This window comes from Sorex araneus, chromosome 11 (assembly GCF_027595985.1).
Source record: "Sorex araneus isolate mSorAra2 chromosome 11, mSorAra2.pri, whole genome shotgun sequence".
NCBI classification, from domain to species: Eukaryota; Metazoa; Chordata; class Mammalia; order Eulipotyphla; family Soricidae; genus Sorex; species Sorex araneus.
The window spans coordinates 50243260-50261519 of NC_073312.1; the positions used below are offsets into that span (position 1 = coordinate 50243260).

Sequence of the window (18260 nt, forward strand, 5' to 3'; positions counted from 1 at the left end):
TCAGTGCTTTGTGTCCATTTCAGAGACAAGGGAATGAACCTAAGGCCAGGGAGAAGAGCAGATGGATTCCTTCCCTTAAGCTCTCCCCAGTTATGAACCTGCAAAATACTTGAGTCATGATCTTACTTTCCTAAGGCCTGGAGAATTTCGAGGACCCACTCTACCCATGTCAGTCCCTCAACATGTCTTTAGCGGTGTTCACAAGGTAATGCGTTATTTTTACTCAGGTCTCTTTTACCTGAAGCTTACCACAGCAATCAAAATAAATTCTGAACTTAGGCTTATTTTTCACATAAGAACTAGTAATTATCCATGTAAACATGCTGTTCTTCAATTTGAAGTGATCAAACATTGCACGGTGAAGATAATCCCCTCAACGTGAATTAAATTTATAGCACCAATCCCATCTTTGATAATACATGCTATTAAATGTTTCCTTTAAGAATTATAAATTTTTAAAAAGCATCTTCCTTGTCTGTTTAAATAAAACCACACAGAAAAGACCATGAAGTCTACTCGTGGGTGTATATCAGCACCCACGGGCTACTCCTGTGAAGCCTCCCCCATCTCAGATCCTGGTGCCCAGCTCCGCTCTATAAAGAATCTAGAAACCTGAATCTGCACACCACAAACAGCCACAGAAACAAAATGCCCAAACTCAGAAAGAAATGTTTCATCTCTAGGACAACACATCTCACTGCACCCCAGGAGCTGTTTACAATGTGTTCCCAAATCAGGATTACTGAACCTTCCTGTCTCACTGACCTCATGATGGGGATTGCTTCTCTTGTTCTGGAAGACTAGCTTCAGGCTGATTTCTTCTTCGGAAATCTTGCTAGTCTGCTTGAATCTACTGGCCAAGGGGCAATATAAGGGGAATGGAAGGTATGGGTGTGGCAAGGGGAATCTGGTGTTGCTTCTAATCTGCTGCTGAGTTGTTAGTTAGTTGATTTATGAAAGGGAAGTGGGAATAGAAATAAAAACTTGAAAATAAAGAGGAAGAAAAGAAATAGGCTGATATCTATGATGATTCATCCCAAGAATATTGTGATAAACATTCTGAAATGATTGTTGCCACCTGAAAGCAGCCTAGGACTTTGACCTTAAACCCAAGATGGACTTCTGTAAACCGTATGTTTCATAAAGCCCATAGGAGATCTTGTTCAAATAAAATTTATGAAAAGTAGTTTACTTTCAGTGAACTTATTTGTGGGAAACAATTTGCATCCAAAAATTTGGAACTAAGTTTGTGTGTTCCATTGCCCTTGCCATGGTTACCCATTTGAATGGGTTTGGACTCCTTGTTTAGTGATTTAAATTCTATTTTGCCCCACACTAAATACAGGAAGCTAAGTCCTGAAGAAAACCACCAGCATTTAGATCTTCGAGGTCTGACAGGATCATTTATTTTTCCTAGGGGTAGAATAGGACATAGTACAACAAGTAGTGTTGTTTAGTGACTTTCTAGCTAGCTGATAGATTCTGGTGTTTGTGCTTTGAATTTCAAAAGGGTGATTTTATCCTGACAGATTTTCTCTTCAGTTTTCAAAAACTCTCAATAATGGTATAAATATTCATAAAAATCTTAAAGCTGATTGGTCAGACAGGTCAAAGGATTCCTTCATTCCTTTAGCAGTCATAGGGTCCTGTGTAACAAAATAGTCATGTCATTTTTCCGACAACAGGGAGACTCATTCAATACTTGGAGTTCAGGTGTTGTTGTATTCAAGAACAACAACATTAAAGAAAAGAAAAACAACATTTCCACATTAAAGAAAAATTCATTTTCTTTAATGTGGAAAGAAAAACAATTGGCGTCATGTTAAAATAGTCCAGAGAGGGATGAAGTGATAGTACAGTGGCAGACTGGGTTTCAGTTGCTGGCATTCTCTCTGGTTCCCTGAGCCTGGGATGAATCATTTGTGAATACAGAATCAGGAGGAACCTCAAAGCATTGCCAAGTGTGGCCCTAAACACAAAAATTAAAACAGTCTGGAGAAACCCATTGTAGACTAAGTTCTTTTCTGAACCCTCTTAAACTATGTCTGATTCTATGCCCAAAAAGGAACTGATTTTACCATGGCAAGGAGACAGGAATGGGAGTGGGGGGTTTTCAGGGTCCCTAAGACAGTGTTAGAAGGAAGCAGACAGACATTCTGGTGGAGCGTCTGGGGTTGGAACGTTATATGAAGGAAACCCATCATTAGTATAGTAAATCACAGTGATTAAAATAAAAACTAAAAAAGGGAAGGAAAAAACCAAAATCTTCAATATTTCGAGTAGTCAATTAGGAGTGCATCCTATATCAAGAACTGAGGAAAAGACCTTTATCTACTTATACTTTGTCACCCCTCCCCCGATCACTTTCATGCTGTAGTTAATTCTATCTGTTCTCATCCATTACCTTTTCCTCTAGCACCCATGTTTCTTCCCCCCCTGAAAGAATCACCACTCTGGGTTCTCCCCTGGGGCATATTTTAATTTTCTACCTAAATCTGTGTATGCTGAATTCTTACTCCCAAAGAAACAGATTTCTTCAAACTCTCTATTATTGAAGGTTAACTCAACAAAGTGTGTTGTTATTTGCTCTAAGAAACATACAATTATCCTTTGTTTGTGTGTCTCTCTTTTTCTCCTCTTCCTTCTCTCTTTCTTCTCTTTCCTTCTTTTTCCACTACCATAGTTTGATATGGCTGTTTCACACAGAGGATATGCAGATTTCCAATGACTAATGAGGGTCCTGGAGGAAAATCTGGCTAGGAAACTTTGTCATGAAGATTTTCACATTTAAAATTAAACTCAGAATTGAAAATAGGAGGGAAGAATCAAATACACTTATTATCTTGAAGTGGACAGATTAATGTTACCTTTTTTCTGTTGTTATTATTATTTATTATTATATAATTATTTAATGGGGGTTCCCAAGAGGTGCTTGTGGGCACAGGAACCTGCCTAGCCATTATCAGCCAAACACATGTGGCTTAGAGAAATAAACCTTACTTTTTCAATGCAAGGGCCCAAGGATATAGTGTTGATCAGCCAAGTGGAGCTGGGGATATCCTGGTCACACTGAGTGTCTTGGGCCTTGAGAACTATATCTGGACATTCTCAAGAGTCCCATCAGGTGATGGGGATGTTAGGCATATATCCCAACTGCTGTCCTATCTTCTGGCCCTTGTTTTACTATGTTATTTATTATGACTCTTAAGATACATTGTCATTCCTCCGACCATCACCTTTCTTTGTAGCAAGAGCCCTGTTAGGCCCATGAGCTCTGCTCTTTTGTCTCTAGCCTGCCAGACTGCTTTATCTAGGGGAGAAGCCAAGGGAAAAGTCCTTTGGAGTCCAACCTCTGTTCCTCTCTCCTCCCGCCACAGAGTGCAAAGCTCAAGAGTGAATTTTAAGTGTTTTATGGTTTCTGTGACTCTCCCAGCTTACTCCGTCGAATTAGGCATCAGCCGGAAGCACTACTCACTATTAGAAAAGAGCCTGGTTGGGAAGGTATAAGAGCCTGCTGGCACCATGCCCTTATGTGAACTTACCCTTTATTGCCTGGGTAAACCATGGTCTTACTTTCTCCTGTCTAAATATCTATGTTCACTTGGCTTAGAGACATAAATCCTACTTTTTAAAACTCAGCTTGGTTGCCTAATTCCTTTATTTATTTTTTAAAGTTTTTATTATTGAATCACTGTGAGATAGATCTTTACAAAACTGCTTATAATTTGGTCTCATTCCTACAGTGTTTCAATGCCCATCCCTCCACCAGTGGACATTTCCTAGCACCAGTGTCCCTAATTTCCCTCCCATCAGCTCTCCCTCACTCCCAGTCTGCCTCTATTGCAGGCATTTCCTTCTCTGTCTGTCTCTGTCTCTGTCTCTGTCTCTCACTCATTCTCTCTGTCTGTCTGTCTGTCTCTGTCTCTCTCTGTTTCTGTCTCTTTCTCTCTTTTTGGGGTCTGTTGTTTTCAGAACAGATACTGAAAGGTTATATGGTATATCCCTTCACCTACTTTTAATACTGTTTTTATCTAGAAAGAATCATTTCCAGCTATAATTGTCATCCTGGTCCCTTCTCTATCTTACCTATCCTCTGCCCCTCCCCCCACACCTATGTTTTGTTAATTAAGATTGGTTGCCTTCTATATTCCATTCCATCTAATCTGCTGTGCTCTCCTGGTTTTTCAGTGTTATAGAGTTTGAGATGTCACGTGGCGACATTTCTGGATGAGGCTCATCGGAGCAGTGGAGTCTAGCTGGGAGTACAGTGGCAATTGTGGAATGTGGAGGTTTTCAGCTGCTGGTGCTCTGTTTGGGTGTGTCCGGGGGGACTCACTCATCACCCTCTTCCTGGTTTTTCTGGGTCGACTCAGCCTTTTGAGGGATGTGGGAGAAATTCTGCTTGTAGATCCCTTTTGAGATTTATTTCTGAGTTTCTGAACCATGGCTGGTGAAAGGGCTTACATGGTGCTTGCAAATCTATGCCATTTTTCAAGAATCTGTGCATGCATACTGATGATCACAGGTGTACACAGTGTTAGTTTTAATTAAAATACATGAAAACTTTGTTACAGTGGTTTTAAGTAAAAACATTGAATTTTATATAATATTTAAATTCACATAAACAAACTGTGTTTGAACCAGAGAGAGGATAGTATAGCAGGTAAGGTGTTTTACTTACATGTGGTAGAACTGGATTCAATCCCCTACACCACATATGGTTCCCTAAGCAGTGTTAGGAGTGATCCCTGAGCAAGTAAGCAAATTTTTATCTGAACACTGTTGGGTTCACACCGAACGCAATATAATTAAATACATTAAAATAAGTTTGAATAGATTATACATTTTCAGAATATATTATATGTTGATTTTATACATTTCTATATTGTGATACAGTTGCCACTGTGGTGATTACATCTCTCTCTACAAGGGCATGTAACTAGATTTTTTGTTCAGGTGGAAGTAATTAAGATCTAGTCTTCTTAACAACTGGATGCTATAATGATATTGTTATCTATATTCATTATCCTGCAAATAGCATTATAAGATTTATTAATATGTAGTTGCAAAAAAATGGGTCTTTTAGCACTCTCCAAGCAAAAGTCAAGCTAATACTTGGCCCATTAGAGTTTCTCCATAACCCCAATCCAGTACTTTATCTGGGGTTTTCATTCATCACTTTGCCAAGTCACTCAAATGCTTGAAAGTTACTGACTGGAAGAGTTTAAGCTTACTTCCAACTGATCTGGAGACATCACATTCCAGTTCCTCATCTCTCAGATAAAGATGCTAAAGGACCAAGGTTTTCAGAGTTCATAACATTCTCAGAGCAGGTTATTGGTAACTGCTTTTGTCCATTATAGTGCTGAAGGAATTCCAAAAGTTCCAAAGTCTGAGAATCCATTCTATTTTCCTTACACCGATATTGGGCAATTTTATGCAGTTTGCTTTTCATCTTTTCTTTTTCCTTTGATTCATGGTTTATTTTTACTCCTTCCATGTACTGGTGGATGGCCCTATCTTCACTCCTCATTTGATGGAACAGAAAGCTGCCGTATTGTATATGGAGCTTTTGTTTGGCTAAAGGAGTAAGCTCTTTGCTGAATTCTTGTTGATAATAATGATCAGCTTCTTCATTTTCACCTGCTATTGCATGGAGGTTAGCAAGGTAGATATTGACCCAGGAAAGATTTTTACTTCTTCCATGAGCTTTTTTCAAATGACTTATAGCTTGTCTTAATAGGTACTTGAACTTCTCACTTCCCCGATACATCTTACTGTCTCCCATAACTATTTGAAGGACTTTTGATCTATAGCAGAGCCCAACATCGTAATGCAGTTGGGTATTGCTTGGTGTGTCTTCTAAAGCCCTTTCAAGAAGATCTATAGCTTTATCCATGTCCCACATATTTCGATAAAATTTGGCTGCATGCTTAAGCACATCTGGGGCACATGGGCCATTCCTTAAGCCTTCTTCAACGAACCTCTTTCCTTCACCTTCTTTATTCATATCCTGAAGTTTCAGAGCCAGAAGTATTTTAATATACTGGTTGTCAGGATTCAATTGAACAGCTTGTGTCAGAGAGTCAATGGAATTTTCAGAAGGAGGACTGTCTTCCAGGCGGTAAGTTGCAATTGCAAGTCCACAGGTGAATTCTGGGTTATTTGGCTTCTTTTCAAGGGCCTTTTGAAAACACACCATGGCCCATGAATTTTTATTTTCACCACACTTTAGCCGAGTCCACCCTTCCTCACTATCCAGCTCAGGACTCTCAATTCTATAGGGGCTAGAAAACTTTTCACACACCTGTTTCACCTTGTCAACATAAGCCTGCGCTTCTGGGAGTCTGCCCAGGTGAAAGTAGACCCAGGCATAGTTTCCCCAGGTCACTAGACTTCTGATTTCTGCTTGGTCAGCATGCTCTTGCTGGACTGACTCTTCAGCTTGCTGTAAGCATTCCAGAGCAGCCTCATTTTGACCTCTGTGGTGTTTTATATAGGCCAACATGTTGTATGCTGTGGTTTTGAATATACTGTTCTGGACCATTTTCTCATTACACACTCTGTATTCAAAATCATCCCAGGAATCTTCTTCCTCCACCAAGTTCCAGGTGAAATGGCATTTTAGTTGCCGGAGGCTGTTTTCCAAGGAGTGCTTCCTGGTCTCACTGTGGGGAAAGTAGAAAAATGGAGAAATTGAAACCAAGTACATATTGGTGTGGCGAGAAAATGGGGTGGGTGGGGCAAGGAAGAGTCTACTCTCCCCAAAAGATCCAAACCCCAGTCCAAACCAGAAAAAACTTCCTATTTCTTTTCTCTCTCATTGCTCTGGGGAGTAAGACGAGGTAGGTTCCCCTGAATAGTATCCTTGGCTCCTGCTTCCCACTTGGGAGGACATCTGTGGGCGCTGATAAACCTGTGGTAACTGATTTCAGTGGAGGTTGAGGCAGTTTTAAAAGAAGTTTTTGTTCCTAATTCTCATTCTTACCTAAAATTAACTTTCATATCCTGAAATTTTTGGCTTCACAATTTTTTGTACTTTTAACAATCTCATCCTAAGTTTAATCTTCTTATCTCCCCTATGGTCTCTTTAAAATTCTGTCTGAAATTCAACTTCTATGGTTTTCATTCCTTTGCTCTTCTCAACTTGCTGTTCTATGTTTTTTACTTTTCATTTTCTGTTTAATTAGAGCTAGTCCTGTATCTTTTTATTTGCTCTTTAACGAAACTATTTCCCCCCTCAAATATGTTTTAGTTTGATTTTGATATTCTATAGTCTCATTTTCCTCACCCCCCCATTTAACCATTAAACCAATTAACCATTTTCAATCATTATGGATGTTTAATCATCTCCCACTGCTTTTGTATTTTTCTACCTCTTCATGTTTTTATTCTTTTTTATTATACCTTTATTCATACGTAAGCAATGTCTTGAAGGTTTAATTTCAATAAAATAAAATCACTTTACTATCCCTAACCTCATCCCCTACCCACAGCTAGTCAATCCCTTTACATTTCAGACTGGAGATTTTGCACGTGTGGTACAGAGGATAAAACCCAGGGCCTTACACACGCAATGCTGGTGCTCTACCACCAAGTTACATCCCCGGCTTATAATTTCTACTTTTTATTTTGTTTTGTGGCCAGGCCTGGTGGTTCTCAGGGCTTGTTCCTTGTGTCTGTGCTCAGGGATGACTCTTGGTTGGTCTTGGGGGCTCATGAGGGGTGCCAGGAATGGAACTCAGGTAGACCCCAGGCATAACAAACACCCTGCCCATTGCACTATCAGCTGTTCTTACACTGACTTGATTATTAATAATTTTGCATGTTTGAATTTTCTTTGAGAACTTTTTCTCCCCACCCCCTCCAGGGTTTGCTTTCATAACGGACTTCAAAGGCCATTAGCACCTTTTTTTTTTTTTTTTTTTTTTGGCTTTTGGGTCACACCTGGCGATGCACAGGGGTTACTCCTGGCTCTGTACTCAGGAATCACCCCTGGCCATGCTCAGGGGACCATATGGGATGCTGGGATTCGAACCCGGGTCGGCCGCGTGCAAGGCAAACGCCCTACCCGCTGTGCTATCGCTCCAGCCCCCATTAGCACCTTTTTTTTAAAGGAAAAACTCTTTCCTTGAGCCTGTCCTCTTAACTCTTTTGGGAATATTTCAATTTCTTTCCCTTTTGATTCTCAGAATAAGTAATAAGCAAGGAAGTAAAAGTCATCCAAGAAAACAGAACCGTAAAGAAATAAATAAAATTCTATTATTTATTTATTGAATTTGTTGTGGTGCCTAAGATGAAACCCAGGACCTCACACCTGCTGAGTGACATCCATGACTCCATAATTCTATTTGGAATAACTTCAGAGATGAAGAGGTTAAAAGCATTTATTACTCAAAGTTGTTTTTATTTTTTCTATTACTTATATAGTGGAATTCCTAAAATGTTGCCTTATCTCACTTATAGTATCTTTTCCTGGTATATGTTAACCAGCCTACTTGCCAGGAGCAAATAATTTAAATAGTATGGATTTTGACACAGTCAGTAACGACCTGGAAAACCATGTAGTGTGTCAAGGATTTATTTAGATTTATGTGCCCAAATGAAAAAAAAAAATCATTCTCCTGTTTTCTTTCTGCCTACTTTCACTTTCTGCCCATCTTTCACTTTTCATGCCTACTCAAATTTAAAGGCACATTGATATGAAACTGGGAGGATATGAAGGAGCTCAAGAGCGTTGAAATGGACCAGGGTGAGCACTGTGCTCACTGAGGGCCTGAGGTTCTCATCTGTTACATGTTGCAGGGAGAGACCCAGATGCACATGGAGACAACAGAGTCATGATCCCCCAAAGTTCCCACCCTCCAATTCCCATCCTGGAATCAAACCCCCTCAGTGTGAGGGTCTTGTGATCCACACCTGGAACTTTCAGTCATTCCTGTTCATCTCTGTAACTTTAAACATTTATTTCTTAAGATAAGACTTAACTACCTCAAGTAGAATAAACAAAAATTAGGAAGGAAATGCGTAGGAATTCTATTCAAGGAAGGACCTTTGGTCCCTTCAAAGGAATTCTATTCAAGGAAGGATCTTTGGTCCCTTCAAAGCCCCAGGCAACGGGCTGGAGACACAGTGCAAGAGTTAAGGTACATGCCTTCATGAGCTAATGCTTGGGCTCACAGGAGTAGCCCGAACACTGCTGGGTGTGCCCTAGTTCCCTGAACCCCCAAATCTCCTGGCAAAATTAAATGAAAAGCCAGATAGTCTGACTCCCTCCTGCTTTTACTGTGCTGGGAACCTAGAAGGTATCTTCCTTTTCAAGGTTATGGCAAAGAACTGTAGTATATGAAGTCTTCAGCTCCTTTATCATTTTGTAAGAGAATTGGAAAGAGTGAATACAGTTGAGATTTTCTCCACATATAAGGCATAGACAGAGCCAATTGTGGGTTGGCACGATAGGGACTTTTCATGTGTACACGTTTTGTGTGTACAGAAATTCCCTCTGAACAGTCATTCCAAAGTATCCAGGTCCTGTGTGTGATATGTGTTGGATAACATTGGTTTGTCCTTTCTGCCTTGCTGCAGGGAGCTTAGGTTTACTGGGTTACTCCCATCATAGTGCTCCCATTCCTCTGTGTTTATTTCTAACATCTTTCTTTGTGCTCTGTTGACTTGTAAATATTGTTTTTCTCTTCTCCTTAAGTCCTTTTCATAGTTAATTCAGAGCAATGTCCTTTTTGTATGGGCACAAGAAGACAGTTCATGCTATGATTTCGTAACTTGGGTGTTAATTGGCTCTCAATGATATTTTCCTCCTGGGCATTTGTTCTCTCAACGTAAGCCTCAGTTGCCTTTCCTAGCACTCCAAAAGCAGGATCCCCACGAGGGACTGGATGGACCCAGGGCAAGTGGTGAGCTATGTGCTACCCTGGCATTGAAATGGGCCTGGCCAATGTGCCATCATGCTTAACTGTAAGTTAAGAGCATGGCCCTCATTTCCTCCTCCATGGACAAATTCCTCCATGGACAAATTCTGTCATGACCCAAAAAAGTAGTAACTAGATTCAGATCCTGCTAGGGTTGGAAAAGATTAATCTGGCCTGAGCACTGTAGTATGAGTCTGTGGCAAGATGTTTCCAGGAGAGCCACCCTACAAGACTCAATGTATCTCTTACTATGTTCATGCAAAAATAACTAGTATTAAGAAGTAGAACTAAGAAGTTAATTAAGATGTTAATTAAATTATTGGACTAAGGAGAAGAACACCCCTAGGTGTGTTTCTGTCCTTGAGCCTGATGAGCAGTCAGGAAGGGTTTTTTTTTAAAAAAAATTATTGAATCACTGTGAGATAGTTACAAGATTTCATGTTTGAGTTACAACCACACAATGGTCAAATACCCATCCCTCTATCAGTGCATATTCCCCACCACCAATATCCCAGGTATACCCCCCTCCCCCCTCCCCCTGCCTCCATGGTAGACAATATTCCCCATGCTCTCTCTCTACTTTGGGGCATTATGGCTTGCAACAAAAACACTGAGAGGTCACCATGTTTGGTCCATTAAGGAAGGGCTTTCTTATATAGATTTTGCTACCTGGCTGGGTGTAGCATTTTCCCTGAGTGCTGGGTGTGGAGAGACCAGAGAGTTGGAGGAGAGGAAAGAGGAGGGCAGCAAGATGGAGCATGGAGAGATGATCAAGACAGACAGGAGGAGATGGGAATGAGGGGCAGTGTGAGACTAGAATGGGGGGTCTCAGAGAGACTGGAACAGGCATTGGGGAGAATGGAATAAACTGCAACTGACCACAAAACGGGCTTGGCCCTCATTTCCTTCTCCATCTGCCCCATGGCATGGGCCTCCCTGGTTGGGCAAGTGGCCCGAGACCACCCCAACCCAGGCAGCAAGGGGGAGAGCCGTTGGAGCTTCCCTACCTGCACGGAGATTATACAATATGGAAAACCAGAAGCTGATCTCAGATATTCACTTCCCCGACTCAGTTTATGAGATTTATATTCCTGGTGCTTCCACAAGTTCCAACTGTTTCTACAAGTGTTTTCTCTGCATCTGGTCCTCAGGGAATGCTGTTCTCGTGGGGGCAGTGTCTGCACTAGAGAGCCTTCTAGGGAAGCACCTTCTTGGACCCCAACTCAGGCTTGTCATGAGGGTGGAGCCCAGGAGTCTCTCTAGCAGCTCTCTAAGGCGTTTGTATACAGGAGAGTTTGAGAGTTATTGTCTTGTAGCTGACAGGCAGTGTCTGGACACAGGGCCAAAGAATCAGGTAACAGGGACTGGTGGGTCTGTGTTCTTGGAGGAAGACCCTATGGGACCCTGCTGAATTCTGAGAAATAAGAACACAGCCTGTAGATAGTGTGAGTAGAGAAACAGGCATTTGCAAATATCTCAAATTCTTTTCATAAAAGCAATCAGGTTGTCATGTAGACTTACCTGAAAGATATTGTTCCAGGAAGAAAGACAAGGAAATTTACTTATGGGCAATGTGTAGTCTAGTATGTAAGTATGTACAGGGGCAAGTACCCCTGGATTCTCAAGCTCCGAACCAAACCTAAATATGATACCTCCTCCTCTATCCTCAAACTGGAGGAAATATAAAGGTCCCTTAGGACCCGGTGAGCTAATATTTCCTTCCCAGGGCAATCTTATTTCTGTGGAGGGGGGAGTGGGTTGAGAGAATTTTAGGGAAACTACTTTCTCCACTCCATATCCAGTTCACGTGCCTATTAGAACAACTATAGTCAAACAGTAAAATTTGGAGGTAAAATAATATTTGTTATTTTCCCAGCCCTAATGCAAATCTGAGATGAATAATTACACTGGAAGTAAAATCCAAGTCTGGGAAGATAGCTCAAAGGGCTGGAGAACATTCTTAGCATACCAGAAATCCCGAGTTCTATCTCCAGTGCCACATGGCTCATTGAGCACTATGCAGGGAGCAACCCTTAAATATTACTGAACTGGCACTCTCTATCCTGCCCCTTTCCCCCCCAAAAAAATAAAAGTGAAATCCATTCTAGTATAAAGTAGGGTTGCTATCCTGAGTACACATTTAACAATACTGACTAAAAGAGATCTTTCATTGCATAAGAATCTTATTAAGAGATTATTATTAAATCTTATTAAAAACCTCTTGTTTAATCCTTTCAAATAAGAAATAAAAGAGGACAGCATTCAGGCACACTTCCCTCATAACCATCTTTCAGTGGAGCACCTACTGATTAAACACATCTCTCTCCCCTCTGCCTTCCTGACTCACTCCTCTCTCGGTTCTCAGCACTCAGCTTCCCTGTGAGAGATACTCTTTGGAAGTTGGACTTGTGAAGCAAAGATAACAGAGGCAACGCCTATCATTGATAATCAGTAAAACGTACAGGCTAAGGCTATAAAGATTAAAAGCAAAAAAAAAAAATCAGAAACCTGCCTTCATTCACAGTATTCTCAACAAGACTGACTGGACATTTTTAATAAAGGCAGAGAAAAAGGAAGAATCTTTACCTCATGGTTGCCGTGCTTGTGATTTGAGAGGCAGTAGTTCAGGCTCCTGTGGTCTTTAGAAACCTTCCTTCTCAGCCTCAGACAAGTGTTTAAAAGACCAGAGTATGAGAGCGTCAATGGGCTACTGTGAGTGCTGTCTTTGTGTTGTGGGAAACAGAAACTGAAACTGGAAAGTGAAACCAACCGAGTTCTTGAGGAAATGAATCTTGAGTAAGGAGTGAGTCAGAATTTTCTCTCAGAGAATTTCTTGATGTCAAAGGATCCCAACTCAGAGAACCTTTGTCTCATACTGTTGTGTCTGGCCGTTCTCTCTACTTTACCTTACCACCACGGGGACCAGCAGACTCTGCAGAGCAGTTCCATAAACTCCCCAAGGCACACACTCTTCTGTTCAGTCACTGCTGAATCTCTAGTCTTTGCAACTGTATCTCACCCCTGGCTAACATACAGAAAGTAAAGAAGCTGTGGTAAGTATACACAGTACAAACTTGCTCAGTTATAAGAAATATGTAACCTTGCCACTTGCAATGCCATGGATGGACCGAAGAGTGTTACATTTAATATAATATTAGTCAGATGGAGAAAGACAAGCACCCAAATTCCCCAAAGCTCAGGACTTAGTAACATAAGGTGCTGCAGAAGTGTGTGTGTGTGTGTGTGTGTGTGTGTGTGTGTGTGTGTGTGTGTGTGTGTGTGTATTTACAAGTCAAGAACTTCTGGAGCTGGAGAGCATTCTTTGCAGCACCTAAGTTCCTCCAAGCATTGCCAGAAGCAACTCCTGAGCAGAGCCAGGAACTGAGCACAGCTGGTGTAACCACAAAACAAAACAAAACCTTCTAATACAAGCACCTTACTTATGGACACAGCGATAATAACACAGTTATCAAATGAGTTGCAAATGGCAGCCTGAGGGAAGGGAAAGTGAGGAGAGATGGAGAGGACCTGGCTGTTTCTCCCAACTTGTAGATCTCATTAACTAATTTAAATGGAGTGAATATATAAGTTTGATTGAACAAAGGACTAAGAGAGTGAGAGCTGGTAAAGAAAGAAGGGCCTGAGAAAGAGAGAAAGGAAAGGTCAGTTGAGCGGAGTAGGGAAGAGAAAGGAGGGAAAGAAAGGAAGGACAAAGGAGAGAAAGGGAAAAAAGGTAGGAAATCAAGGAAGGAAGGAGAAGACAAGAGGAAAGAAGGGATAGAGAAGCTTGGTGCACCCATATTTTGCAACATTGCTATGAAGCTATCAATAACTTGCTATTAAAAATGTTTACTAACAGATAAAATAGAATGTGAAGTGAACATAGAAGTAACGCTACATGTAATATGCACTTTAAATTTTGATAAACTGGGACTCAGCAGGTAGGGCATTTGCCTTACATGCGGCTGACCTGGGGTTTGATCCCCGGAATCCCACATGGTCTCCGAGGACCATCAGGGGTAATTCCTGATACAGAGCTACAAGTAGCACCAGGTGTGATCCCCAAATGAAAACAAAAAAAAAGAATTTGATAAACTTCCCCCAAGGCTGTCTTATAAAGATATCAAATATTGAAATATTTTATTTCTTGTTGCTGAGATAACAAACAACGCAAATTTCCTCCTTTTACTGGGTAGTAGATCATCCTGAGAGACACACTATTGTGAGTCTGTGCTTGAAATCTGAGGAGTCCAGTGCCACTGCAGGAAGCTGGTGTAGCAGACAGAAAGTGCAGGAGGAGGCCAGACAGAAGCCAGCCTGGCAGCAGCTCGAGCCATGAAATGTTTCGGCTTCATTTCAACACTGACACCTCCTACCATGAGCGGAGGCTTGGATTCTGAGTCTGCAGAGCACCTGGCCCTGTAAAGGGAACAATCTCTGCCCCCTCAAGTGATGGGTGGCTTCACAGACCTGCTCTTCCTCTCCATTCGATGGCTATTGGATCCCTTTCTCTGCTCAATAAAAATAAAAAGAAAATGTGATTAACCTCAAGCTCCTAATTTTTCCTCTTAAATGCAAAACAGAAAGGCCAAAGTCTTGTAAGAGCATTGGCATTCTTAAGGTATGAAAATTGGTCTGCTGGGGCTGGAGCAATAGCACAGCGGGTAGGGCATTTGCTTTGAACACAGCCGACCTGGGTTTGATTCCCAGCATCCCATAGGGTCCCCTGAGCCCGCCAGGGGTAATTCCTGAGTGCAGGGCCAGGAATGACCCCTGTGCATTGCCGGGCGTGACCCAAAAAGCAAAAAAAAAAAAAAAGAGAGAGAGAAAGAAAAGAAAATTGGCCTGCTGTGGAATATAATCAGATTGCCTTTCCTCTGTCCCTACTTCCTGCTGCTGTTCCTTCCCTGCCCAGCTGATGGCTCCTTCCTGATTAGGATTTTAAAGATTTCCATCAGGGAGAGCCTGTGGGAGCAATGGAATTTTAGATGTCTGAAACAATTATCATCTAGATTAAGCCAAATTCAGTTTAGGCAGTTGTTAAAATATAGAATTTAAGAAAAATCTGCCTTGGGATCTTCAAAGGTACTCAGCACAATTTTAAGGGATCCGTGTAAGGAAAACTGTAAGTTCATGGTCTTAGGGCTGAGTGCTTCCAGCTATTCTTAGGTGCTCTGGGACAGGCTGATTCTGAAAGAGAAAGCCTCAGTTTACCTTTGTGAGTGAGGGAAGGAGCCACAGTTTTCTCTCTTCAGATGTTTCATCTCTCCCCCATCAACCTGACACACCTTCGAGGTTCTGGGCTTCCCAGAAACATGAAACTCTGTCCTGGACCTTAGGTTGACAGGGAAACTAAGACAATAGAAAGTCCTGGAACCCAGGCTAACAAGGGAAACTGAGATAATTGGTAATTAGACTTGGAAGGTTTGTTTTTCCTTGCCAGTAAAGAAGGAAGTCACAGATTCCCCTAGCCACCTTTGCCCCGCTGATGTGGCACGTTTCATCCCCAAAGTCCTGCCCAGCAGTCAGAGATCTCCAGGACCACAAAGCCACCCTGGAGCCTACGCCAACAGGGAGACCAACATAAGGCGCAAAGTGTCCAGTTCTAGACCAGCTGGACATCCTTGCAATTTTCTGGCATATTTTGTAGCTCCTTGTCAACTGATAAGGAATACAAGGGGCCTTTAAAAGGACCCACACAAAACTCCCTTTTTTTTTTTTTTGCATTACACCTGGCAATGCACAGAGGTTACTCCTGGCTCTGCACTCAGGAATCACCCCTGGCGGTGCTCAGGGGACCATATGGGATGCTGGGAATCGAACCCGGGTCAGCCGAGTGCAAGGCAAACACCTTACCCGCTGTGCTGCCGCTCCAGCCCCACAAAACTCCCTTTTAATTAGACCTATACTAAGTTCCTCCCCACTTGGGGAGCTTCTTTTCTTTTCTCTTTTACTTTCCAATAAACTTTTCTACTTTCCAACTTTGAGTCTGAGAATCTTTATTATTCAATATTTTCATTCTTGAAAATATTGAAGAACCTGGGAATCACGAATGACCAAGACCTGCCACGGCCCCTTCTGCCTCTTCTGCATCAATTCTGCTCAGAGATTTCCCTGAGATGCCTGCAGGTTCTTGAGCCAGGAGGCCTGTGGTTGTGGATAAAGGATGCCTTTGTGAAACCTGTAAATATGGAATAAAATATTTCCTTAGAACCCACCTAACTTTCAGACCTGCAGGTTTCCAGTTCAGGATAAGAAGGGAACCAGGAGAGGCTGGAACGATAGCACAGCGGGTAGGGTGTTTGCCTTGTACGTGACTGACCCGGGTTCGATTTTCAGCATCGCATATAGTCCACTGAGCACTGCCAGGAGTAATTCCTGAGTACAGAGCCAGGAGTAACCCCCGTGCATCACTGGGTATGACCCAAAAAGAAAAAAAAAAGAACCAGAAAGAAACTAGGAGACCTTTATCTCTCTGGAACTCAATGGGGACAAAATAGTTAATCTTAATTATTTATTTTTCTGGTTTTGAGGTCACATCCAGCTGTGCTCACGGTTTAATCCTGGCTCTGTGCTCAAGGATCACTCCTGGCTGGGCTCAGGGACTATTTGGGGTGCCAGGATACCCTAACTACTGTACTATGTCTCTTCAGCCCCCATGGGACAAAATGTTTGAGAGGAGATTATGTACAGATGTTCACCAGGGAGAGACATTTACAAGCCAGGATCAAGATGTAGCAGGGCAGGAACAAGATCCAGCTGAACTTGGAATTGGGAGTCTCCTGAGAGGTTGTGGTTACTAGTGGGGAGTGTGGAGAGCCAGGTGCAAGCAGCAGGAGAGGGAGAATGTGACTGTCCTTTTTCTTGGCCACTGTGGCCTCAGCTGGGAGTCCAGGAGTCTGCACAGGCAACTATATGGTGGAGACACTAAGGCCCAATGGCTCATGAGGCAACATCAGGCTATAGTAAGATCTCTTGAATTGCACACAGTTGGAGTTTATTTCTAATGCTAGAGTTTGGTGGTGGTGGTGGGGGGAGCCAAGGGGAACCATGGCTTCTCAGGCTTCACTGAGAATTTGATCTTCTCAGGAAAAGCAAAGTCAGTCCCGGTCTCACCAAGGTTCCCTAGATTCATCGCTTCATGTAGTGGAGAATTTCGGGAGATAGCAACAAATCAGAAATCTTCTGTGTAGTGAAAGAAAGTCCCGTTAAAATTAAAAATTCATTCCTTTGAATGAGAGAAAATATTCACTGGCAAAGTGAATATATCTCCTGGATGTCTGGAATACATAAGGAACTCTCAAAACTCTACAAGAAAACAAACAATGACATCTGAAAGTAAGGAGAGGAACTGAGAAGAAACTTCACCGAAGAAGACAAACAGATGGCAGACAGGTATAAAAAAAAATGCTCATCATCATTAATTATTAGAGAAATGCGAATCAAAACAATGAATTGTCACTTTATACCACATATGAGAAGGGCCTATATAAAAATGGTTGGAAATAGCAAGCTCTGTGTGGAGGGTGGGCTAAAAGGGAGACCACAGATACTGTTGATGAATATGTGAATGGCTCAGCTTTTAAGGAAAACAATATAAAGATTTCTACAAGAATATTAAAAATTGGCCTACTTGATAGTCCAGCAATTCCACTTCTTGGCACCTATCCAGAACATACAAGAACATTAATTCAAAAGATATATGTGAGGCCAGAGAGATAGTCCAGAGGGGAAGGTGCTTGACTTGCTTGCAGCTGATCAGGGTCACCTATACAGGCCCCTGAGCCTGCCAGGAATAATCCCGGAGTGCAGAGCTTGGAGTAAGCACAGCTGGTGTAGCCCAAAATAACAAACCAAACTAAGGCAAACATAATCAAAAGCTAAATACACTCATGTCGATGGCAGTGCTATGTATAATAGTTCAATTATGGAAACAGCTCAAGCGCTCAATGAGATGACTGGATAAAGATGTGATCTATAGGCACAGTGCAATAAGATTCAACTATAAGAAAAGATGAAAATCCTGCCTCTTGCTACAACTAAGACGAACAGGAGGGTGTCATGCTAAGTGAAAAAAGTCGGGAGACAAATACTGTTTGAGTTTATGCAGATGTGATATCTAGACAGGCAGATTAAGGAGATAGAAAAACCAAATGAAAACAAACTGTTGGGCTCTGATCATAGAATTGAGGCTGTCAGCGGGGAGGTAGGGTGAGGGAAGGAAGGGAGAAAGGGTCTAATGGACTGTGGTGGAAAGATATTGTAAGCACGATGGGAGGCATGGGATGGGAACATGTTATAGAGTTGTGGAATTATACCCCTAAAACATATAAT

At 41.9% G+C, this 18260-nt stretch overlaps 1 protein-coding gene across 1 annotated transcript; it reads right to left on the bottom strand.

Moving 5' to 3' along the window:
• Positions 1-4521: 4521 nt before the first annotated feature.
• LOC101549720 (interferon-induced protein with tetratricopeptide repeats 2-like) lies at positions 4522-12641 on the bottom strand. Its single transcript, XM_004607617.2, has 2 exons — positions 12513-12641; positions 4522-6668 (listed from the first exon to the last, which is right to left on the bottom strand). Exons 1-2 carry the CDS (start codon positions 12515-12517, stop codon positions 5270-5272), a joined length of 1404 nt encoding a protein of 467 aa, XP_004607674.2. The 5' UTR covers positions 12518-12641; the 3' UTR covers positions 4522-5269.
• Positions 12642-18260: the final 5619 nt, after the last annotated feature.